The sequence below is a fragment of the Maylandia zebra genome, unplaced genomic scaffold, assembly GCF_041146795.1.
Source record: "Maylandia zebra isolate NMK-2024a unplaced genomic scaffold, Mzebra_GT3a scaffold11, whole genome shotgun sequence".
Classification (NCBI taxonomy): Eukaryota; Metazoa; Chordata; class Actinopteri; order Cichliformes; family Cichlidae; genus Maylandia; species Maylandia zebra.
This window is the reverse complement of record NW_027490041.1, coordinates 2,517,501-2,538,704: the sequence shown is the minus strand read 5'-3', so window position 1 is coordinate 2,538,704 and position 21,204 is coordinate 2,517,501. Positions and strand designations below refer to the sequence as shown.

Genomic DNA, 21,204 nt, shown 5'->3' with positions numbered 1-21,204 from the left:
TCCCTCTTGAAAGTGATTACATCCTTGCATTACATACTTTAGGTTCATTTTTTGCTGATAGGTTTCTAAAAAGAAACATGCAGATTTAGAATATAACATGCAGCGTTCTATAGATGGATACATAAAAACACTTTATTTGTTACATTTATGATAAATGGATTTGAAAGTAAATAAAACACATTTGTGTCGGCCTTGGCTTATTAAAGTTCTTGTCTTTAAATGAACTTTGTCTGTGTGTGTTTTAGGTCCTGCACTCTTAAAAACTGAATTGCAGCATTGCAGCCACAGGTCATTGTGAGCATCACAGGGAAGGTTGAAGCCGCCCACTGCAGCTGTATGGCTAGAGTCGTGGAGACTTGCAGCCATGTCACTGCTCTTCTGTTTAATGTAGAAGCAACAGTGAGGATCTGTGGCACAAGGACTGTTACAGATGAACCTGCATACTGGGTTTTGCTGGGTAATATGACCAAGATACAGCCAGAGGTTGGCCATAAGATAGACTTCTCCTCTTCAGCTGCCCAAAAAAAAGGTTCTTGATCAAAACATAGACAGACCATCTGTAGTGACAGGTAAAAGAAGCCATCCTCAAAAAAGAAAAGTTCCACCTGCTACTGTGGAGGAGTTGGATCAACTGATGGGACAATATTTTTCCAAGCATAGTTCTGTTCTGAATAACCCATAATGTTTTAATTTAGGGGGCCATGTAAATACTTTGCATTTACTGAATATGTACTTACTAAATACCACTGTTCAAAAGTTGAATAAAGAAACAAAGAAATGTTTGCCTATTTTTAATTAAAAGCACTTTGTCGAACATCACATCAGTTACAATGTAGAAAAAATGTTATGTATAGTTTACAAATGACAAAATGTTCACATAAAATCATGACAGCATTTGTATAATATCACCCACTACTAGCATTCTGTAATTTACTGTCTCTTTTGAAAACTTATCACTTATCACATGGAGAAACCTTTGGAATGCAACCATGCTGATCCACACAGGTATGCACACAGGTGTACACATGGGTATTCACAGACGCGGACTACAGCTTTCTTGGCTGCTGCCTCAAAGCACACTGTGCGCTGTCTATCCTGCGTGCTGAACAATATCGTTTATTATTTAGTAACTATTGATATCTATGGCTAGCTAGTTTATTGTGATGGTGCTTTTTTTTCTATTATTATGTTGCTCTTTGTTGTTTGCTGTCTCCTCTGTTTGTTTGTTTTTCTCCATACAGGTGATCCAGGAGTTTTTTTTTGTTGTTTGTTTTTTTTTCTCTCTTCCCCCCTTCTCACCGTCTCTTCCCCCCTTTGGTTTTCTTTCTTTCTCTCCCTCTCTTTCTTTCATTCTTTCCCCCTGTCCTGTCCCACAGTTATGTCTGTCCCGTTTGCAACTGAAAATAAAATAAATTCATAATTATAATAAAGGTCAATCAAATGGACGAATATGGCAAGGCCATGATGATCCACTTGGTAAAATAAATCCACTTGCCATCTTTCTTGGCCTCAAGACAACAATTCTGATGGCTATAGATCCAAACGGGACAAAAAAAATAAAAAAATAAAGTAGTCTCAGAATAGTGAATTAAACCAACATTTATTGTTGATTTTTTTTTTTAACAAGAAAAACATTTTTCAACTGAATAAAAACAATGCCAATAACCAAAATAAATAGAAGCGTACATGAAAACTACACAGTCCTTCACCTTTCTGTCTGATTTTTTTAAGGAAAACAGTTTTTCATTCCACTAAAAACAGGACAAACCCACCAGCATGAACATTAAATAAACTATTACAATTGTAAAACAAAACTCATTTACAAAATGTAATAATTATCAGTGGGTCCCAGGAAATAGAATGTGACATGGGATTTAGATTTCCGTTACCAGGATGGTCGGGTTCAGCGTAGTCTTTATCACCACCTGTCAAAGACACATTATCAATATTCATGTTTGCTCAGGTTATTCACTTGTTCACATCTGTCTGAGATCATTCATACTGTTGTATGGATGTGTGTACAGTATGTATATAATTATCAGCTATGTAAAAGATATTATCATCTCTGTTCTTACCTAGTTGGAAGTCCTCCATTCAAACTCAGAGAGCCGCTGGAGGAAGGTGGTGATCCGAGGGCTGATTCTTGTAACCTTCCTCTTTACGACACGACCTGTCTTGCGGCTTGTACCAAGTTTTGCAGGGCATTTTGTTCCCATGTCTGGATTGATCCTCACAAAGAACCTTTTAACGGAAAAAAGGCTGCTTTAATTTCAAAATTAAAACATACGTTACAGCAATCACCTATATGTTTCTGCAACTGTAAAAAGAGAAGGAGAAAAAAAAAAAGAAGAGAAAAAAAAAAGAAAACTTATCACTACATAAACAGCACAAGACTTAAGAGTATTTAACAAGAGCATTTTTCCCTGGTTTTACTACCACACTGGGGCACATGTTCACCAAAACGCAGCAAACCTTTGCCATCTTATCCAGGAAGGTCACCTTTTTACCCTCACATGGAAGAAGTAATCTGATTGGCATGGTGGTATGTAGCATGTAGTTTGAAGCAGGGATTTCGTAGTGCCCCATGTGTAGTGTTGGAACCCAGTCAGGATTTGTTTCATTCATTTCATAGGCTGGTTTGTTGCAATAATGCCAAATAATTAGCAACTCTATAAATAGAAGGTAGTTCTGCATGTTTGTTCTAAGTTTGTGCTATGATCTCAGAGCGCATTGAAAATAAAATTAACAGGCTATAAATAATAATATGAACTTATTTAGAACTTACCTGAATGAAAATACTGGAGCACACCAACAGATATCTGTGGCTGGTAGAGAACTGAATATCAGCTCGTCTCGCAGCTGCTATCCAGGCTAGACGCCTTCTTTTGGTAACATCCAACACATAAGCTCCCTCATGATGTTTCCAGGTGAGGAAACAATGAAAAGAGAGCCTGTTTTCAAGCTTATTCCTTTGTCGGTAGTGCAATCTAACATTACAACCGACCACACAGCAAGCATTTGTTTGGCCTGCTAATATGGCGCCTTGACCAAAAATCCTGGCTACGCCCCATCCCGTAAGATCACGCTCCAGAGCCCTATTAACGTACGGATCTAGAAAGAAGACGCTGCATTTTTAAATCTGAGGGAGATGGAGAATGAGCCTATTTCCAAAACAGTGGAGTGTGTTCCTTTAAGTACTAAATTGTATATATTGTCAAAAACTAAAGTGTACATAGCAGTTGTTGTATCTTGTTTACTGTATCACTGACAGATAATTTCAAAGTCAATGAACGCTACATTATAGTGAGATATTGTGTAATGTGAAATACTGTAAGCAAATGAATAAACAACCTAATTCGTGATAGACCTTTGACTCTGTTTTGTTTGAATCCAACTGTTTTTTGCAGATGTGCATAAAACATGTTACTTTTAGTATTGTTATCATTATCATCATTATTGCACTAAATATATTTTAAATAAAGGATACTTTGATATACATTCTACTGTAAGGTTGGAAATGTATTTTCTTCACCCTAAAATATGTTTTGAAATGTATTTTGGTTTGAAAGAAATATATTTTCAATTTCAAAGATATATTTTTTTGGAGCATCACAAATACAAAATATATTTACCATATATTTGAAATATATTTTGGCCAGGAAAAATGTATTTTTTTACCGTATGGGTTTGCTGCTGCTGACTTTGAAAATCACACCAAACATGGAATCAAATATATCGACTTGGCTTAGACTACAGAGAAGCTCGGCACTGCTCACAAAACTCAACACAAAAGGCTTTTTAAAGACAACAATCACTTTGACAGACACACAAACACGACTGAGTACAGAGCAGCTGCTGGTTTGAAGCCACAGAAATGTTCAAATGTTTAAACACACTGCAGCGTTGCAGCCGTGATGCATTTGTGCTGCTAAGGCCACACACATCAGCTGCCTTACATTTTAGTACCAGTTCATCTCTGACCATGGCAGCACAGTCTTTCCAGTACAGTGATGTTGGTGGGGACAGTGGGGACTGATTGTTCATTGGCTGTAAGCCGGTCACATGGACGTTTAACTGGTGCTTTGATTGCTCTGTAGTCTGTTGTGCCTGTGAGCTGCTCCTAAAATGAGACAGATTATAATTGTCACCATTCTGTTAATGACTCTTATTATGTGCGCTCTCCTCCACTGTCACACTAAACACATTAAACCTTTATTTTTGTGTAAAGTCAGGATTTATTGGCTCTTCTTAAAAGCGTCATGAAGTGCAAAACTCAGCAAACATTATACAAAAGTAGATTTAGAAGCTGAACTGAAAACATTTAAAGTGACAGTCAGCACAAATCCAGCTGACATCTCCATCCAACCCAAGTCTTCATTTAAAGTCATTATAACTGTGACACACGTTTGTTACAGTATTAATCCTGCCTGATGCTGCAGGGCCAACATCATGAAACAGGCTCAGCATTTATTTCCATTATGAAACTTTATCATTAAAAACAAACCATTGTTCTGCAGTCGTCCCAGGACTGTCGGTCAAACGTTCTCTCCACATGTTTAAGGCTGAGCTCACTTTATCGTCTGCCTGAAGGAGGAAAGCAGATGTTACTAAACATCACAATAAAACATATGAAATGGGTGCACATGAGGAACGTCTGCACTGTTAAAGCCATGCAAACATCTTCACACATGAAGCAGCAACACCTCTCAGTTTAGCAGCAGCTGGTAAAAGCCACAGTGATCCTGGAGCCTCCCTGAAGGACTCGTTCATCAGTAACTGTCAGGAGGACGATTAAACCTGCTGCACACGTCCTGTAGTTACACACTCGGGAGGAAAGACGACGTCCTCGCTCTGCAACATGATCTGTGTTTCATCCAGGACGCTCAAACACAGACTGGTTTCCAAATATTAGATGCACTGGTTCTTCATGCGTTTCTACCTGAGCACTCAGAGTCATTTCTACAACAGGCCTCCTTCACCTGCTGGTGCCTCTGTTTCTGTCTTTGGCTGTTTCCATCAGTGCCTGATGTTTGTGATCTTTGATCTGTTCTGAAGTCTCTCTTTGTAACACAAATGTTGTTTGGCTTCTTTTGCAAACAAGGCAAAAGAACTTTAATGGATTCATTTGCTGATCTTACTTTTCTGATGCAAAGCCGTCCTTTCAACGCTTTAGAAAGAAAACCAAACAATGTTTTTAAAACTTTCCCAAAATGTAAAAGCTATTAAAACCATAAACTTCTGCTCCTTGATCATGTGATTCTTCTTCTAGACTGTCTGTAATTGTTATTGCTGATTGTCAATAAAGTTGTTTTTTATAAGTTATGTTGTAAAGGAAGCTTGTGGCGAGGGAGGAGGGGCGACTAAAAGCAGGTTCATATAGTGGGAAAGTCCTCAGGTCATGTGAGGATATTTACTGATGCGTCAACACTGTCAGATAAAAGAACGGCTGCTGCATTTGTTCTCCCACAAATAAGTTTGGTGATGAGTAAAAGAATTACAGATGATGTGGCAGTTTATACTGGGAGCTGGTAGTGATGTTACTGGCTTGAACTGGGTGGAGGACGCACTAATATGGAGGTATGTGGTTTGCTGGGACTCTAGCAGCGTGCTAGTGAGCACAGGTGATATGTCTTCAGACTCTAGGCAACATATTGTTTTTGATATACTTCATTTACTGTATAGAATCAAACACAGAGGGATAGAAGTGGATTTCTTATGGCTCCCTGTGAATATCGGTGTTGATGCAATGAACAGGACGATAAGTTTAAAAAGGTGCAGCAAGAAGAAGTCGTGCAGGTTTGACTATAAAATACAGTGAAAGTGAGGTGAAGAGTATAATGAAGGTAAAGATGAAGGACGAGTGGCAGGCACACTGGGACAGAGACGGGAAAGGCAGATATTATTATACAGAAAACAGTCGTGTAGAAGAAGCTGCAGCAGAGACCAGGATGGAATCTGGAGAGTCAGAGTTGGTCACACAGGCTTGAATAGCACACTTAAAAAGGTAAACATGACACAGGAAGTGTGACTTCTGTGGACCAGAGGAGACGTTTGACGGGTTGTTAGCGTCGTCAGGATGCTGGATGGAAACGCTGTGCCTGATAGGATGATTACAGGCTGGACTTTGTCTTCCTGTTACAGATGGATCCAGGCCCTGGATGACTGCTGGACACACATGACCCACACTAGGCTGCCTTCATCCATCCTTTCCTCCTTCACTGAGACTCAGAGTCAGCATGTATGTATTTATCAGGGATTTGAATCCTTTCATTACAGAGTGAAGTTAAAGTAGACGTGTGAACACACTAATAAACACAAAGGGACACAACTACTACTCCATGATGTAAAGCTGAAGTATTACACAGCTTTATGAACCTCCTGTTATCCTGGTAGACGAGTACAGCAATAAATCTTTTACTTGAACATCTTCTGGCTCCAATAAGCTTTGAAATGTGACCATGAAGTTAGAGACACACTGACTGAAACCCACAGCTGTGACTGTGGATCACATCCACACACAGTGTAGCTGCTGTCTCTGTGTGAGCCTTTGCACTGCTGCTCGCAGCACCGTTATATCACTCAGCGCTCGCTGCTGTTATTGAATCCACTTTTTACTGTCCGTGCAATCAAGCTCCTCTGCAGAGCTAGAAAATATCTTCGAACCAGTTTATGTGTTAGGGGATCCTTTGCAGCTGTGACTGCTGCCTCTGTTTTTGTCCTTTGGTTCCTGGGAACCTTTTACATTTCCATCAGCAACAAATATCTGAACAGGCTTTATTGTAGGAAATACAGGAGTAAATAGTTGTCATTATTTATTAGATGTTGTTAAAGATGATCAGATGCTTGTTTAGTTTAATGCTGTGGCTTCAGTCAGCATCACTGTGCTGTATAGTTTTATTTTTCTGATCCTTCTGTTAAAGTTGCTGAATAAAAGCTGGTTGGTCTGCACCTCACCTCTGCCTCGAGCCTCCTTCTTTAAAGCAGCAGAGGCTCTTCATTCAGGTATCACAGCTCGAGTTGTTCTGCAGGAGACCCAGAGTACTGTCCTTGGTCCATAATGACATTAACTTTGATTCATGTCAACATGAAGCCTGAACGTCTGTGATGAACACACTATCAGCATCACTGACATATTTCATCATTTAAACACACTTCCTGTCACTGTGGTGGTTACAGTGACATCATGCAGTTTGTGCTTTGACCTCCAGAGGGCGACAAATCAGCACAGACAGAGAGCTCCATTCAAACTTTGCTGCCATCAGGAATAATTCTTCAAATATAATCATCAGTGTTTGAGCAGCTATGATATCAGGGACAATCTAGACATGTGTGACAATACTGAACATGTCACATGACACACCTCAAACATCATGTGATCCACTCTCAGTCTGCACTTTCATTCATGACTTCATGAATTTATGATCAGTTTACTCCTGAAATATTCAAATGCTGCAGGGTGAAGAACAACAAAGTGCTGACACATGTTTGTGTTTCAAACAGGAAAACCAGCAGAAATAAATCATCTTTGGACAACATGACAGAGATTAGTGAGTTTCCAAGTTGCACTTGAATGCAGCACAGACAGATTCTGATGTTCGTGGTTGTAAACGTGTCCTCAAACGCCGCTCTGACTCTTTCCTTCCTGCTCAAAGTTCCTCTTTTCTGAACTTGGTGTTTGTGCCTGACGCTGATCGTCTCCGTGTGGAGCTCCGTGTGAAGGTAACGTTAGCAGTGTGTAATGTTTCCTGGCTAACATCAGCTGTGTGCAGCTCAGTTCCAGCACAAATCTGCCGCTCCATAGTTCACGGTAACGGACTCATGAGGTCGACCGTTAAACGCTCTCCCGCCATTTTGTCTGTGTGCGCGGATGTGTACGTTTTTGTTACCACTGTCATCTCATCAATAGCCTATTTGTAAAAGATCTCTGTTCATAGTTTAGTTGGATTTTAAAACTCTGTAGTTGGACAGTTTTATTTTGGACTGATGCTAAAATTCTTGCTGATTGTTTCTGTCGAGGTTTTGTACTTGACATCCGCCATTTTGGATGTGATAAGCTGTAGAGAGTGCGTCCAAAAAGAGAAACCAGAAAGAGAACCTGTTTTATTAATAACCTCTTGCAAATAGAAGAATATGAAAAAAACAACAACAAATAGGATAAAACCTTTAAATTACTTGAATTTTTAAAATCACCATCATCTGTTAACACAAATTTGATCATTTCAAATTTTTGTTTTCATTTTCTCTTCCCAGTTACTTCTTTCTCATTCTCTTCATTCTCCTTGTCACCTTACGTCTCACTCCTTAACTGAAGTTATAGTTCTAACATAAGAAGTCCCACCAACGTCCTTTATTTAATCTCTGTGTTGTCACAGTTATTATCATCAGATCAGACATGAGACCCAGACAACAACATAAGTTTACAAGCTAACATCATGTCAGCTAACATTAGACGATAGCATCATAAACTTTAAATTACTTTGCCTCTGATCAACAGTTTGATTACATTCTCACATCACAGGTTTATTTGCTAAGTGTGAGTCCGCCCACATTAGATCCACTTTTCAGCAGGTGGAATAACTTGTAGTATATAGGTAATACATCAACAATGCTGCCGTGGCTAAGTTAGGAATATTTATAATGTCATTTCCAAAACTTGCATATGATCTGCTGTTACGTCCCCTGGCTAGTCTAGGGGGTTGAAGGGACGAACATAAATGTGGATAGAGAAGGAGGAGCCAAGATGGTAAATTTACAAGGTTTATTTAATACTGGTGATGGTACGTGGGTTCAGACCGAGGTGTAACGTCAGGGAGAGCCAAGGCCAACATAACAAACAAAACATCCCTGACGTAGAAATAAAAGAAACTTACCTAACTCCAAAGAAACAAAATATACAACCTATAACCATAACCTACCTAACAACACAAACAGGAGAAAACAGGGTGTCAAAACAAAAGGCAGCTCTCCCCTACAAGCAGTCTGAACATGAAACAATAATGCTCACACAAAATACAAAGGCATGCAAGCCTGCACAAGTATGGCAACCAAAATGGCCAGAGGGCCCAGAAGCACAGCTCCACAGGCCTTAAATAGTGCTCTGCTGATTACCAATCAGCCAGACTCTGCGCAACATCCAATCAGGACAGAGGAGGTGGAGCCTGGACAAAACAAAGGGTTAATAGGGAGAAGAGACATCCTCCTGGGGGATGTAACATCTGCAATTTGTAGCAGATCTACTGACTGTCACAGAGCAGCTGGAGCAGTCTCGAATGCAGGTCAGTCCACTGCTGCCCCCTGTGGCCAAGTGCCATAGCTACTGCTGGATGAACTCGTGACACATCTGCACCTGTTTCTATGAACACATTGAGTCTGAGTGGCTGCACTTACACTGGTGCATTCAACATATTGAAAGATGGCAGCAATGTGGATTGTCAAGACTCAAACCAACCGTTGAGCAAAGACAGCAGATCACTTGTTTCTGTTTGTTATACAGCCAGATTTACTCGTGACACACATGTGCAGCTGCTTTATCACCTATTCTGAATTTGTTTCAAGCACAATACATTTGTTACACATGTTGGGATATTGTGTTTGTTTTAAATGTTATATACCTGTGTGGTATGTGACTTGTGTTGCCATGACGCCAGGTCTCTCTTGGAAATGAGATTTTTAATCTCAATGAGATTTTTTTTTACCTGGATAAATAAAGGACTAATTTGTAACTTTCAGTGTTTTCTGGTCTTCCAAAGGAAAAAAAACCTTCAACTACATGACATGCAGTTGTGTATTTGTTTTCACCTTATCATACACTTGAAGTTTTACAAATCACCACTTCTTTAGTGAATATCATTTCAGTCTCAGACAATCTCGTTTCTCTTACAGAGGTTGAATGCACCTTCTGCGGATGGCGGTACCACACAGTGTGCGTGGACTTCCCCTGCACAGAAGGCAACTACAAATGCTGTGAATGCTAAATAAACAGAAACAAATGATCCCTGTTGTCTTTGCTTGATGATTGGTTTGAGTCTTGACAATCCACATTGCTGGCGTTGCATCTTTCAATGCCAGCAATGGCAGGTATCAGTGCTCAAACCTTTTCAGAATCAGAATCAGAAACTTTATTGTCATTGTCATGAGAACAACGAAATTAAGAATGGTCCCCGATCATTGCATCATCCCTAGCAATATCAAAATATAAATAAAACAATAAAATTCAATAAATAAAATAGATAGAATACTTAAAATACTAATAAACATTCACATACATTCCCACACACATGCTTCAGACCGTGCATAGATTAACACAAGAGTGGCGTGATGTGTTTGTTTCCAACAAGTTGCCCACCTCGGGAAACAAAAATGTGTTCTTTTACTTGTCAGATGAACATATGAGACACTTTGACTCTTCAGTGCAGTGTGGAGCCTAACAAAGATCTGTTTTGTGTCCCAGCTGATCAGCAGGAGGAGGAGAGTCTGACGGAGCAGCAGAGGAACATTTTCAGCTACTTGGACTCAGCTCAGCCACTACAGAGGAAACAATGAGCTCAACACAGAAGGTGACAGACAGAGCAGGACCATATGACCAAAGATATTTATCACCATATACATTTGAACATTTGCCATAACGATGTAGCTGACGATAGAATTGACAGCAGACAAAATACTTTACAGCTGCACAACTTTATTAAAAACCCATCAATGTATTTTCACTGAAACAAGCAGCTGTTGTTTATGTGCATTAAAGTTATATAAAAATGTAACAGTGCAAATGCAAATTCCTCGCTGACAGTTTAACCAAAAGGCGTTTCCAGTGGAAACTGGCCGACACATCCTGAGCATAACCATGTATAATATCCACTAAACTTCAGAAGAGGTTATACAGTCGTGGCCAAAAGGTTTGAGAATTGCATAAATATTGGAACCTGGAGAAGTTGCTGCTTAAGTTTTTATAATAGCATTTTGCCTGCACTCCAGAATGTTATGAGGAGTGATCAGATGAACTGCATCATCCTTCTTTGCCATGAAAACGAACTTAATCCCCAAAAAGCCTTACCGCTGCATTTCATTGCTGTCATCAAAGGACCTGCTGAGACCATTTCAGTGATCGTCTTCTTAACTCAGGTGAGAATGTTGGCGAGCACGAGGCTGGAGATCATCATGGCTGTATCCCGATTCAGGTTCTGCAGCTTCAAAGTCCTCAAGGGCCGCGTACTCAAAGACCGCTAAGGCCGAAGTGCGAGGCTCGTAGGCTCGTGAAATGGGACGTCTAGCCTCCGTCGCGCTGCCCAGGTTGCCTAGCAACCATGATACTAACAGCTGGAAACGTTTCATACAGCTTTGTTTGACAGAAATGAAGGAGAACATATTTAGTTCATTTGTTTCTACATGAGCTCTGTGTGATTTGATGAGTATCTGAGGCTGAGACCACAGGACTGTGAAACATGATTGTTGGGCTTCATTTCTGTGCTGAACAGTCGTTTAAGATTAGCTGTAAATAACAATTAGCTGATGTTGTTCATGAGACTAAAGTCATCTCACTGTGGTAATGTAAATATAATATGGCCAATATTATAGTTATTATATTAATCACTTCACTCACAGACAAGTATCTGTGACAGTGTGTATACACATGTGTCATATATAAGAGACAAATATTGTTTATTTAATATGTTGGTACTAAATGTGGCTCAGTGCTTACATATATGTGTAAAAAGCAAATGTAGGAGCTGTGATAACTGTGTCTGATAGAATGAAGAGTAGACTGATAGATGAAATATTCCTTTATTGGGTGAGAAAATCAGACCATGTCATAACTGCTGTAAGTCACACAGAATAGATATCAGAACCTTAAACAGGCTGACTTCTGCTAAATGGGTCAAACTGGGCAGAAGGTCTACAAACACATAACATCCTTATAGAATATGATGTAACACTATAGATCAACTTAGCTCAGAATATATAAAGCATATAAACAGTTACAGCAATATGATGCAACAAACACAGCAGCTACTGATCCCAAATACTCAAAGCTTCATAGAACTGAAACCAACATTTATTTTTAGCTCCATCCTGCTGCTGATACAGACTTTAGGTTTCTGAACATTAAACTTGTTGCTGCCTTTCATAGTGTGTAGCTTGAAGGCCCTGAGTACTCTGAGTACTTTCTCCCACACTGGAAACACTGGGATGATCACATTATTTGAACATTACCTAATAAGACTGATTCAGCACAGACAGTTATGTTAAACTTTCCTAGCAGTCCTTCACAAACAGGGAACAGTCTGTCTATTCTCTCCATCTGTCAGCTGCTGCTGGCTCTTCCTCCTCCTCTTCCTCACACACTGCTGAGTTTGTCCTGGTGGATCATCAGGGCTGCAAAGCCTCACAGATGATGTGCAGCAGTGGCTCCCTCAGTCTGTCCTCACTCTGGACACTTGCAGTCGTCACACATGGAAATCAAATGTGTGATAAGCTGCAGGATTCAAACACAAGTGTAACTTATAAACACATGTTCATACTTTTATTCCACAATCAGAGAGAAAGAAACAGAGAGAGAGTGCAGGACAGACAGACAGGTGACAGTCTCAGGTGTACACACTGCTACACAACAGCAGCAGAGAAGCAGGATTTAGTGTTTGTGTTATTACGAGTGTAAACAAGAAGAGTTCCAGATGGTGCAGTGGACACATGTGTGACTGCTGTGATTAAAGCATCTTTCTTTCAGCTTAACGAGTGAACCGTCAGCTCGTTCAAACACACGTTAAAGTGCGTTTGGCTCGACACCACCGAACAGAGGCAGCAATATAACACAGCTAACATTAACAGTGCAGTGAATCCTGCTTGTGCCGTGATGTTCAGGACTGCAAACCGAGCAGCATCACTGACTTTCAGCTTGTTGTGTTTGTGGATATATGACTGACTTTAATTATCCACAAAATCATCACATTCTCTGTCAGATTAAGGTCGACTATTGAACGGCGTATATTTTAAAGGCTTTAAAACCAAGTTAACGCTGAAAGTACAAACATCACTAATGTCACATAACTCTGCCGACAAGGCATAGCTATGGCTATGAAATGCTCTTTGTGTATCACTTCTTCATTATGAAAGATGTCATTAATGCACTAGTAATGTCTCATCTGGAGTATTGTTCAATCATTTGGTCAGCAGCTAATAAGACAGATCTTAACAGACTTCAGTTAGTCCAGAATAAGGTGTCCAGATGTGTGAAGATGTTCATACTATACTAATATTGATAAAATGCATAATAACCTTTCTTGGCTTCCTGTACAGGCTAAAATATTCTATGGCTTACTTGTAGTTCTAAAGAAAGCAATTCTGTTAAACACACCACATTTATTCTGCTCAGCTGCAGTATCCAGATGAAATACATCATCATATTACACAGTTTTCAACAAGCTGCAATTTAGTAAATGCTCGAGTTAAAAGTAACGTTTTGTAAAACTGTTACATTTAGAGCAACTTTTAAGTGGAATAAGTTGCCTTAAAAAATTAGAGAATTATTCAAAACTTCAATGAACACTTAAAAGCCGATTTACAGAGCTTTTAGTTGTTGTAAATATTGTAAGACATGATTTGTTTTTGAAATTTGTGTAATGTGCCTCAATGTTATTGATATTATTATTATTATTATTGATTGCTTATATTTGAACAATTGTGAAACCTCACTGTGGATGTAAGAGTGAAATTATGTGGATATCTTGAATCCACTTTATTGTGTAATATTTTATGTGAGTATTTGACGGAAGACGAGCAACATCTGTTGTGGAAGCTAACGGGGTTCCTTTAGAATAAACAAACATAGGATTTATTATCACTGAATAATTCTGTATAAATCTATACAAATTATAGAAATATGTAATAGGAAACAACAAAATAATCTAAATTATAAAATAATGTGTGTGTGTGTGTGTGTGTGTGTGTGTGTGTGTGTGTGTGTGTGTGTGTGTGTGTGTGTGTGTGTGTGTGTGTGCATGATTTTAGTGTTTGAACAGTCATGAATTATCTTTAACAGCAGGTTGGATGTAATGTGTTAGAACTACCAGCAGGTGGGGATAAGAGACCTTTAAGGTGTTTGGTGCCACGCTCCACCTTCAGGTTTAAAACTAGTGTTAATGGAGTTTGAAGGTTGAGTTTGTTCCACGACTGCATTTCACTCACTGCCTCTGTTTGTATCTCTGTCACTGCAGGACCAACATGGAGCCAGAAGTCAGCGCTCTCAGGAGGCCGACAAACCTCACAGAAGAAAGGGAGAGAAAAAACACACCTGTGATGAGTGTGGGAAGGGTTTTACTGTGAGGGCTTCACTAAAACGGCATCAGGTCATCCACACTGGAGAGAGACCGTTCAGCTGTGACTTGTGTGGAAAGTCTTTTTCCTTGAAGCGTTCCCTAAAAACACACAAACTCATCCACAGTGGAGTTAAAGCGTACAGCTGTGATCAGTGTGGCAGAGCTTTTACTCACAGTAGCAACTTACAGAGTCATCTAGTTACCCACTCTGGAATTAAGGCATACAGCTGTGACGAGTGTGGGATGGAGTTTACTCTGAAGGCTTCACTAAAACATCATCAGGTCATCCACACTGGAGAGAGACCGTTCAGCTGTGACTTGTGTGGAAAGTCTTTTTCCTTCAAGGGTTCCCTAAAAACACACCAACTCATCCACAGTGGAGTTAAAGCGTACAGCTGTGGTCAGTGTGGCAGAGCTTTTACTCACAGTAGCCACTTACAGAGTCATCTAGTTACCCACTCTGGAATTAAGGCATACAGCTGTGATCAGTGTGGCAGAGCTTTTACTCGCAGTAGCAGCTTACAGAAGCATCTAGTTACCCACTCTGGAATTAAGGCATACAGCTGTGACGAGTGTGGGAAGGGTTTTACTGAGAAGGCTTCACTAAAACAGCATCAGGTCATCCACACTGGAGAGAGACCGTTCAGCTGTGACTTGTGTGGAAAGTCTTTTTCCTTCAAGCGTTCCCTAAAACAACACCAACTCATCCACAGTGGAGTTAAAGCGTACAGCTGTGATCAGTGTGGCAGAGCTTTTACTCACAGTAGCAGCTTACAGAGTCATCTAGTTACCCACTCTGGAATTAAGGCATACAGCTGTGATCAGTGTGGCAGAGCTTTTACTCACAGTAGCCACTTACAGAGTCATCTAGTTACCCACTCTGGAATTAAGGCATACAGCTGTGACATCTGTGGAAAAACTTTCAGCCGGAGAGGGAACCGAAATACACACCTACGCATTCACACCAGACATGATGTGTACTGCTGTGAACAGTGTGGCAAATACTTTACAACAGACGCACAGTTACAACGACACATGTTTACCCACACTGAGGAGAGACCTTATCAATGTGACCTGTGTGAGAAGACTTTTAAATCTCCACATGACCTGAGACGACACCAACAGATCCACACCAGAAAGAGACTCTACAAGTGCAGCTACTGTGAGGTATGTATTTATATTGTTATCTTGTCATTTTAGCCTGACTGTTTGGAACAACTCTGCTCATTAAACTGTGTTAGCATGTTAGCAATTCTACTGCATGGAAAAGCAGCTCTGAGTGATTATTCAGATTTTCCTTTCAGTTATGATTTTAGTATTACTGTAGTATTATGGTGGTAGTATTGTAGTTATTGCAGCCCAGTAAACTGAGTGTGTTAACTGAAACAGTCAAATGTAGTTGGACGTCTGCAGAGATGCTCTTTATTTCAGGCGACGTTCAGGATACAAATGTTGAAGGACTGACTTACACTGTCTTTGTGTCTTTGTTTAGAAGCAGAGCGACACAGATGGATCCAGTTCTCAACCCTGTCATCACTGTGGTGGTGGGAAAGACTTTCATTGTGACCTCTGTGGAAAAACTTTCAGTCGGCAAAAGACCCTAAAAGTACATCAACGTAGACACACTGGAGACAAACGGAAATACTGCAAAGAATGTGGGAGAAGCTTCACCACACCAAGTGATTTAAAACAACATGAACTGATTCACAGTGGGGTTAAAAAGCACCTCTGTGATCAGTGTGGGTCATCCTTCACCACTGCAGGTCAGCTTAAAACACACAAAGGAGTCCACACAGGAGAGAAACCACACAAGTGCAGACACTGTGAGAGAAGCTTCTCACAGTCAGGTAATCGTAACATTCATGAACGTACACACATGGAAGGAAACTACAGCTGTGACCAGTGTGACAAGAGCTTCAGGAATCTCAGATCATACTCTGCACACAAACGATCCCACGTTACTAATAAACTGTTTCACTGTTACCAATGTGCCCAAACATTCACCTCATTGTCTGCTCTGTGCAAACATCAGCGCGATCACTCAGGGCTGAAATCACTCCCATCACTGGATCACAGTGAATCTGAAGACACAGAAAGATCCTCTGGTTTCTGTGTCAGACTCAAAAAGCTTGAGATCAGGCTCCACAGAGTTCAGATAGAATCTCCTGTAAAAATCTGATGAGGCAGCTGTGAATCAAACTCTTCCCCTAGTTCCATTTTAAGCTTTCAAAACTGTCCTACTGTAGTGTTCACGTCAAGTGGTTAGCTTTCTTTTCATCAGTTGGTTGAAAACTGTTTCCTATTATAAAGTTTTTGTTTTAATGTATTTTGATCAGTTTGACCAGTTTTTAAATGACCATGAACACTGAGCGTATTGTATCTGTACAGCATGTTTTTCTATTAGACAGATTTGTAACAGAGGCCTTGCTCTCAGTAAGTTTGAAATCCTTTTCTGATTTATTTTGTAATCTCTGATCTTTGTGTATCCTGCTCAGTTTGCATGCTGCCTGTAGGAGTTTCTGTCTTTGTATTTGAAGATAATTCATTGAATATACTCAGCTGCTTCCCTTTGGTGCCTCACACATCACTGAAGTTTTTCAGTGTCCAGTTATTTGTTTTTAATAGCTGTTTGAATTCTCTGTATGTTTGACCCTGTAGACTGTTTAATGGACTGCTCGTCTTCCTGTTTGTAACCACTGCCTGTTTAGGACTAAAGATTTGGATTTTTGACTTTAACACAGCCTCTGCGTGTCGTCCCTTTGTGTCCTCGTCCTCTGTGAATGTGTCACAGATGTTTCCATGATAATAACACAGCTTTCCCACAGTGGCTTGCAGCAGCATTTATTCACAGCACATTTGAGAAAGGTTCAGATTAACTCGATGAGTTTATATTCAGAATGATTCTGACAGTGGGCCACTGTGAATTGTGATCTTTCATCAGGTCAATGTTTAAGTTCAGTATTTCAAAGCAGGAGCTATGAGCAGTCATCATGTTGGCATTAGAATTATTATTATTAATCATTATTAATAATGTCGTTACTCATGTATAACTTTGATTAGTATACATGAATTTTATCAATAGTAAAAATAATGAATAATTCATGTATAACTTTGATTGTGTTTTGTATATTAATTATATTTAAATAGAGATGTTGACCCTGTCTCTACAGTAGCATCAGTGTAACATACATTATTGGTCCAAGCTGTCATAAATGGGGAGCCTGATCCTTTATTATGAAAACATGACGAGTATTTTTCTTGTCAGTTGGGAAGAAGTTGGTCTTTTTTTCCTTCTTTTTGCTCAGTTTGTCTTTTCTTTGATAATTGAAACTCTGATCAAACCTACTCATGTTCACAGCATGTAAAAGCAGCTGACAGTCCGTGGCATTGTTGTTTGTAGAGGTGCAGTGTAGTGGGAGCATAAATCAAAAGAAAACAGTAACATTTATGTAATAAAACATCTGAATGAAAATGAACAGGCCCTTTATGAACTTCAAAGGGATCTGAAAACAACACTTTTTAAAAGAGTATCTTGGGGTGTAGGTGGTCAAAATAGAAAACTGAGCTGAGACTCTAAGTTCAATCCATCCATTGGTTTTTACTTAGGAGGAAGAAATGTCAGGCTGGTGCAGGCTGGTTAGGTGCATGTGGTTATCTTTACCTAAATGAGTTCACTTTGTGGCTGCCAGGTTGGGCAGAAGTACCTGTCCCCTGTTAGGCTTAGCAAGGTTCTCCAGGAGTTTCTCCATGGGTAGAGCTTCTAGCTCCTCCAGCACATCTGTGGCCGTGCAGGCTGCCACTTTCTTGGTTGCTCTTTTTACCCCACTGGTGGATGAGCTGCAATGGTCTCCATTTGTCCCATATGTGTTTACTTCTTCTTCTTCTTTTGCATATTAAACACATTATTCTGTTTCTATGTATTTGCTATGATTTGCTATTTGTTAAGTAACATTGCTTCACTCACTATGCCGGGTTTGTGTGACGAAGCATTCAGTTGCTGGCAAATCAAACATTCTGCAAATGAAGCTGAATACTCAGTTACATGTTTCTTTACATTTTATTATGTTACAGATTAAGTCATTTGTTCTTACTTTGTTTGTCTTTTCAGTCTTCATGAGGGTCAGGTGTGGGGAAACGCCCGCCCGGCATTTCCTCATTTTAAAGTCCTGCTGATGTCACACATGACATCAGCAGGTCAAACCAAGTGGAGGGGTTTGTTTGTCCATAGAGATGCTTCCTTTTGTTTGTTTTAAGGTTTAAATGGATTTGTTGAATGTGTTTCTTTTCATCAATACTGCCATTTAGTTGTGTAAATGTGCATGTTAGAAGTGTGAAGAGGTTTTGTGTTTAGAAATGTATAGAAACCAATCCTTTACTGACAGCATGTCTGATGGAAATAAGTGCAGATTATGTATGAAGTCTAACTGCACACAGTAACTGTGTTACAATAAGGACTTAACAGCGCCCTCTGCTGGAGTGTTTCAGTACTGCGTTAACTAGAATACACCACCTCCTCCTCACACCACCTGCTACAGCTCTACTCTTCTATGACTACAGTCATCCACAGCACTGATGTGAGGTCACATGGTTCATATGTAAGGAGCACAGCTGACCTCAGGTCAGTTTAATGACTGTGAGCAGCAGCTGTGTTATTGTCACTGTGACAGGGAGACACTCTCAGACACAGCGCTCATGTCAGCTTGTTCTCATGCAGGAGGATCAGGAGCTCCATGTTTGTCTTTCTGTTTGAATCATGATGTGTTTGTGCCATCAGAGTCTGTCATGAGTACTCAGGGTTTCACAGCAGCTCTTCTGGATGCTGACGAGGACTCCAACCTCATGTTTCACCTCTCTGAGCTTCTGATGTCTGTGAACACTCGTGTTTCTTCTCTGGGCTCATCTGGACAAAAACACCTTTCTGTGTTTGGCTGCAGCCTCATTCTGACTGACAGGAAGTGTGTTATCCATGAGCTGCACTTCTGTGAGGAAGTTTCCTGCTGTGTTTCCTGTCTGTGGACAAACACGAGTGTTCCAGCTGAGGACTTGGTTCCTTCCACCTGTCCATACAGGACATCACGCTGTCTGCAGCTCTGTAAATGCAGCTCCAGGTCCTTCCACGTGCTGCTCTGTATTTGTGCAGTTTGTAGTGTGTCCTGGGAAACGTAGCACACATGGTGTTCTTCTGCTGTTTCCTCCTTTCACTGAGTGTGAAACACTGACGCTGTGCTGTTGTTCACAGAGGGGAGCTGATTCTAGCTGCAGCTGGACTCTGTCATCTAACTGAATGTGTTGGTGCTGATCACGGGGCTCTGAGGGGGGAGCAGCAGGAGGACTCTGGATGCTGACGTCAGTGTATCTGTGGAAGCTCCCACAGCGTGTCTGTCATTCAATATTGTGCTGTATATTGTATCTATGCAAAGATGAACAGACTGTGTGTTCACTGGTCTCTGTGCTGCAGCTCTGATGTCATCATCACTCCCTCCTCCACCCTCAGCAGTCCCAGCATGCTGCTGTGGTGCACCCCACCCTCACTCTACACCTGAGCCACAGACCACACCCTCCACCTCAATATACACCACAGTTTTCTCTGCTGTGGAAATGAGATCAGGAGGAAATCATCATTATTATTATTTAATAAACGCTCACATTAATGTGGGCTTATTTGTTTCATATTAGAAACATTAGTTGAGTGTTTTTAGTATAAAATGGTCAAAGTCCCTCTTTTTGCTCCTCCCCTCACCTGTGGATGGGCGGTGCTGTTACCGTGGTGACAGCTTGGATGTGTTTCAGTCCTGCCTGGTTATCACTGCAGGAATCTTTCACATTTATTACAGGTAATAACTCTGATTTTTCTGTGTATTATGAACCAAATGTATCCTGATACACACAGAGATGGATGAGCAGAGGTTGTTTTTGCAGTTTATGTAGTTACTATGGACTTAATGCAGACATATTATTAAAATTAGGGCTATAACAGTTGTATTGATGTATAGCAACTTGAAATGCTCCCACAAATGGCTCCACAGCATGTAAAAATATAACAAAAGCTCTGGCGGACTTGGTTCTGTGGTCAGTCTTAAAGGGTGAAGTTAAACTCTGTAATCTTCACTGTGTCACAGAGTTCAGTGAGTCCCGTTATTCACAGTATCAATCAGATCATCAGAGAACAGCTGATCAGCAATCAGTGGTGCCAACAGCGCCTCCTGTGGTGAGAGGATGCAATAATGCAATGTAGCATTTTTCCACTCAACACTTGCAGTCATGGAAACTGTCTGTTGGATCTGTGTGACGTTGCTTTCTTGGTTAGAGTTCCTCACAAATGTCCAGATGATTCTTCTAATGAGGCGTCGACCATGTTTGCAGCTCTTTGGAAGAAAACGTCGCCCTTTGCCATCCTTACTTTTCTTTGACTTCTTCAAATGCAGCTGAACTCCAGCTGGTATTTTCTTGGACTTTGCAGCTGTTTCTGGTCATCAGTTCATTCCTGCAAACCTCTGAAGCTGAACAACAATGATGCTGCATTGCTGGCTGATCCCAAAAGGTTGATTCTGTTCATCTGGACGTTTTCAGAAACGTTTGCTCACTGATCAGGTGACTTCTTCAGTCTCAGCTGACTGCAGCTTTACAAGCTTACAAACAGCACATTTGCACAATGACTGAAAGCAGCAGCACCTGATATATATGATACTAATATAATACATATACATATATAATCCATACTAATGATGAAGGAACTGAGCTCACAGTCCATTGTTCATTCAGTGAACTACTCAGTTTATTTTGGGCCTCAGAAATGCTCACTCTGTTTGTACATCACTGTCAGCAATAGACTCATTCTGCTGTGTGGACAGGAACACATGTGACATCACTTCCTGTTTGTTTGTGACTGAAG

The 21,204-nt window shown here is 40.4% G+C and overlaps 2 protein-coding genes and 1 long non-coding RNA gene across 3 annotated transcripts in view; 1 reads left to right on the top strand and 2 right to left on the bottom strand.

The window, feature by feature from the left end:
* The window catches only part of LOC112432912 (protein NLRC3-like), a 414,611-nt gene that overhangs the window by 69,154 nt on the left and 324,253 nt on the right, over window positions 1-21,204 (bottom strand). The window lies entirely within an intron of this gene.
* Window positions 14,688-17,053, top strand: LOC143416007 (uncharacterized). The gene is made up of 2 exons (XR_013096429.1): window positions 14,688-15,479; window positions 15,805-17,053. It is a non-coding gene; the product is annotated as an uncharacterized LOC143416007 (long non-coding RNA).
* The window catches only part of LOC143416050 (uncharacterized), a 30,673-nt gene continuing 27,452 nt past the window's right edge, over window positions 17,984-21,204 (bottom strand). Inside the window, exon 7 of the mRNA XM_076881416.1 lies at window positions 17,984-18,149. Within this exon, the coding sequence (XP_076737531.1) occupies window positions 17,984-18,149 (166 nt within the window). The remainder of the gene's footprint in view (window positions 18,150-21,204) is intronic.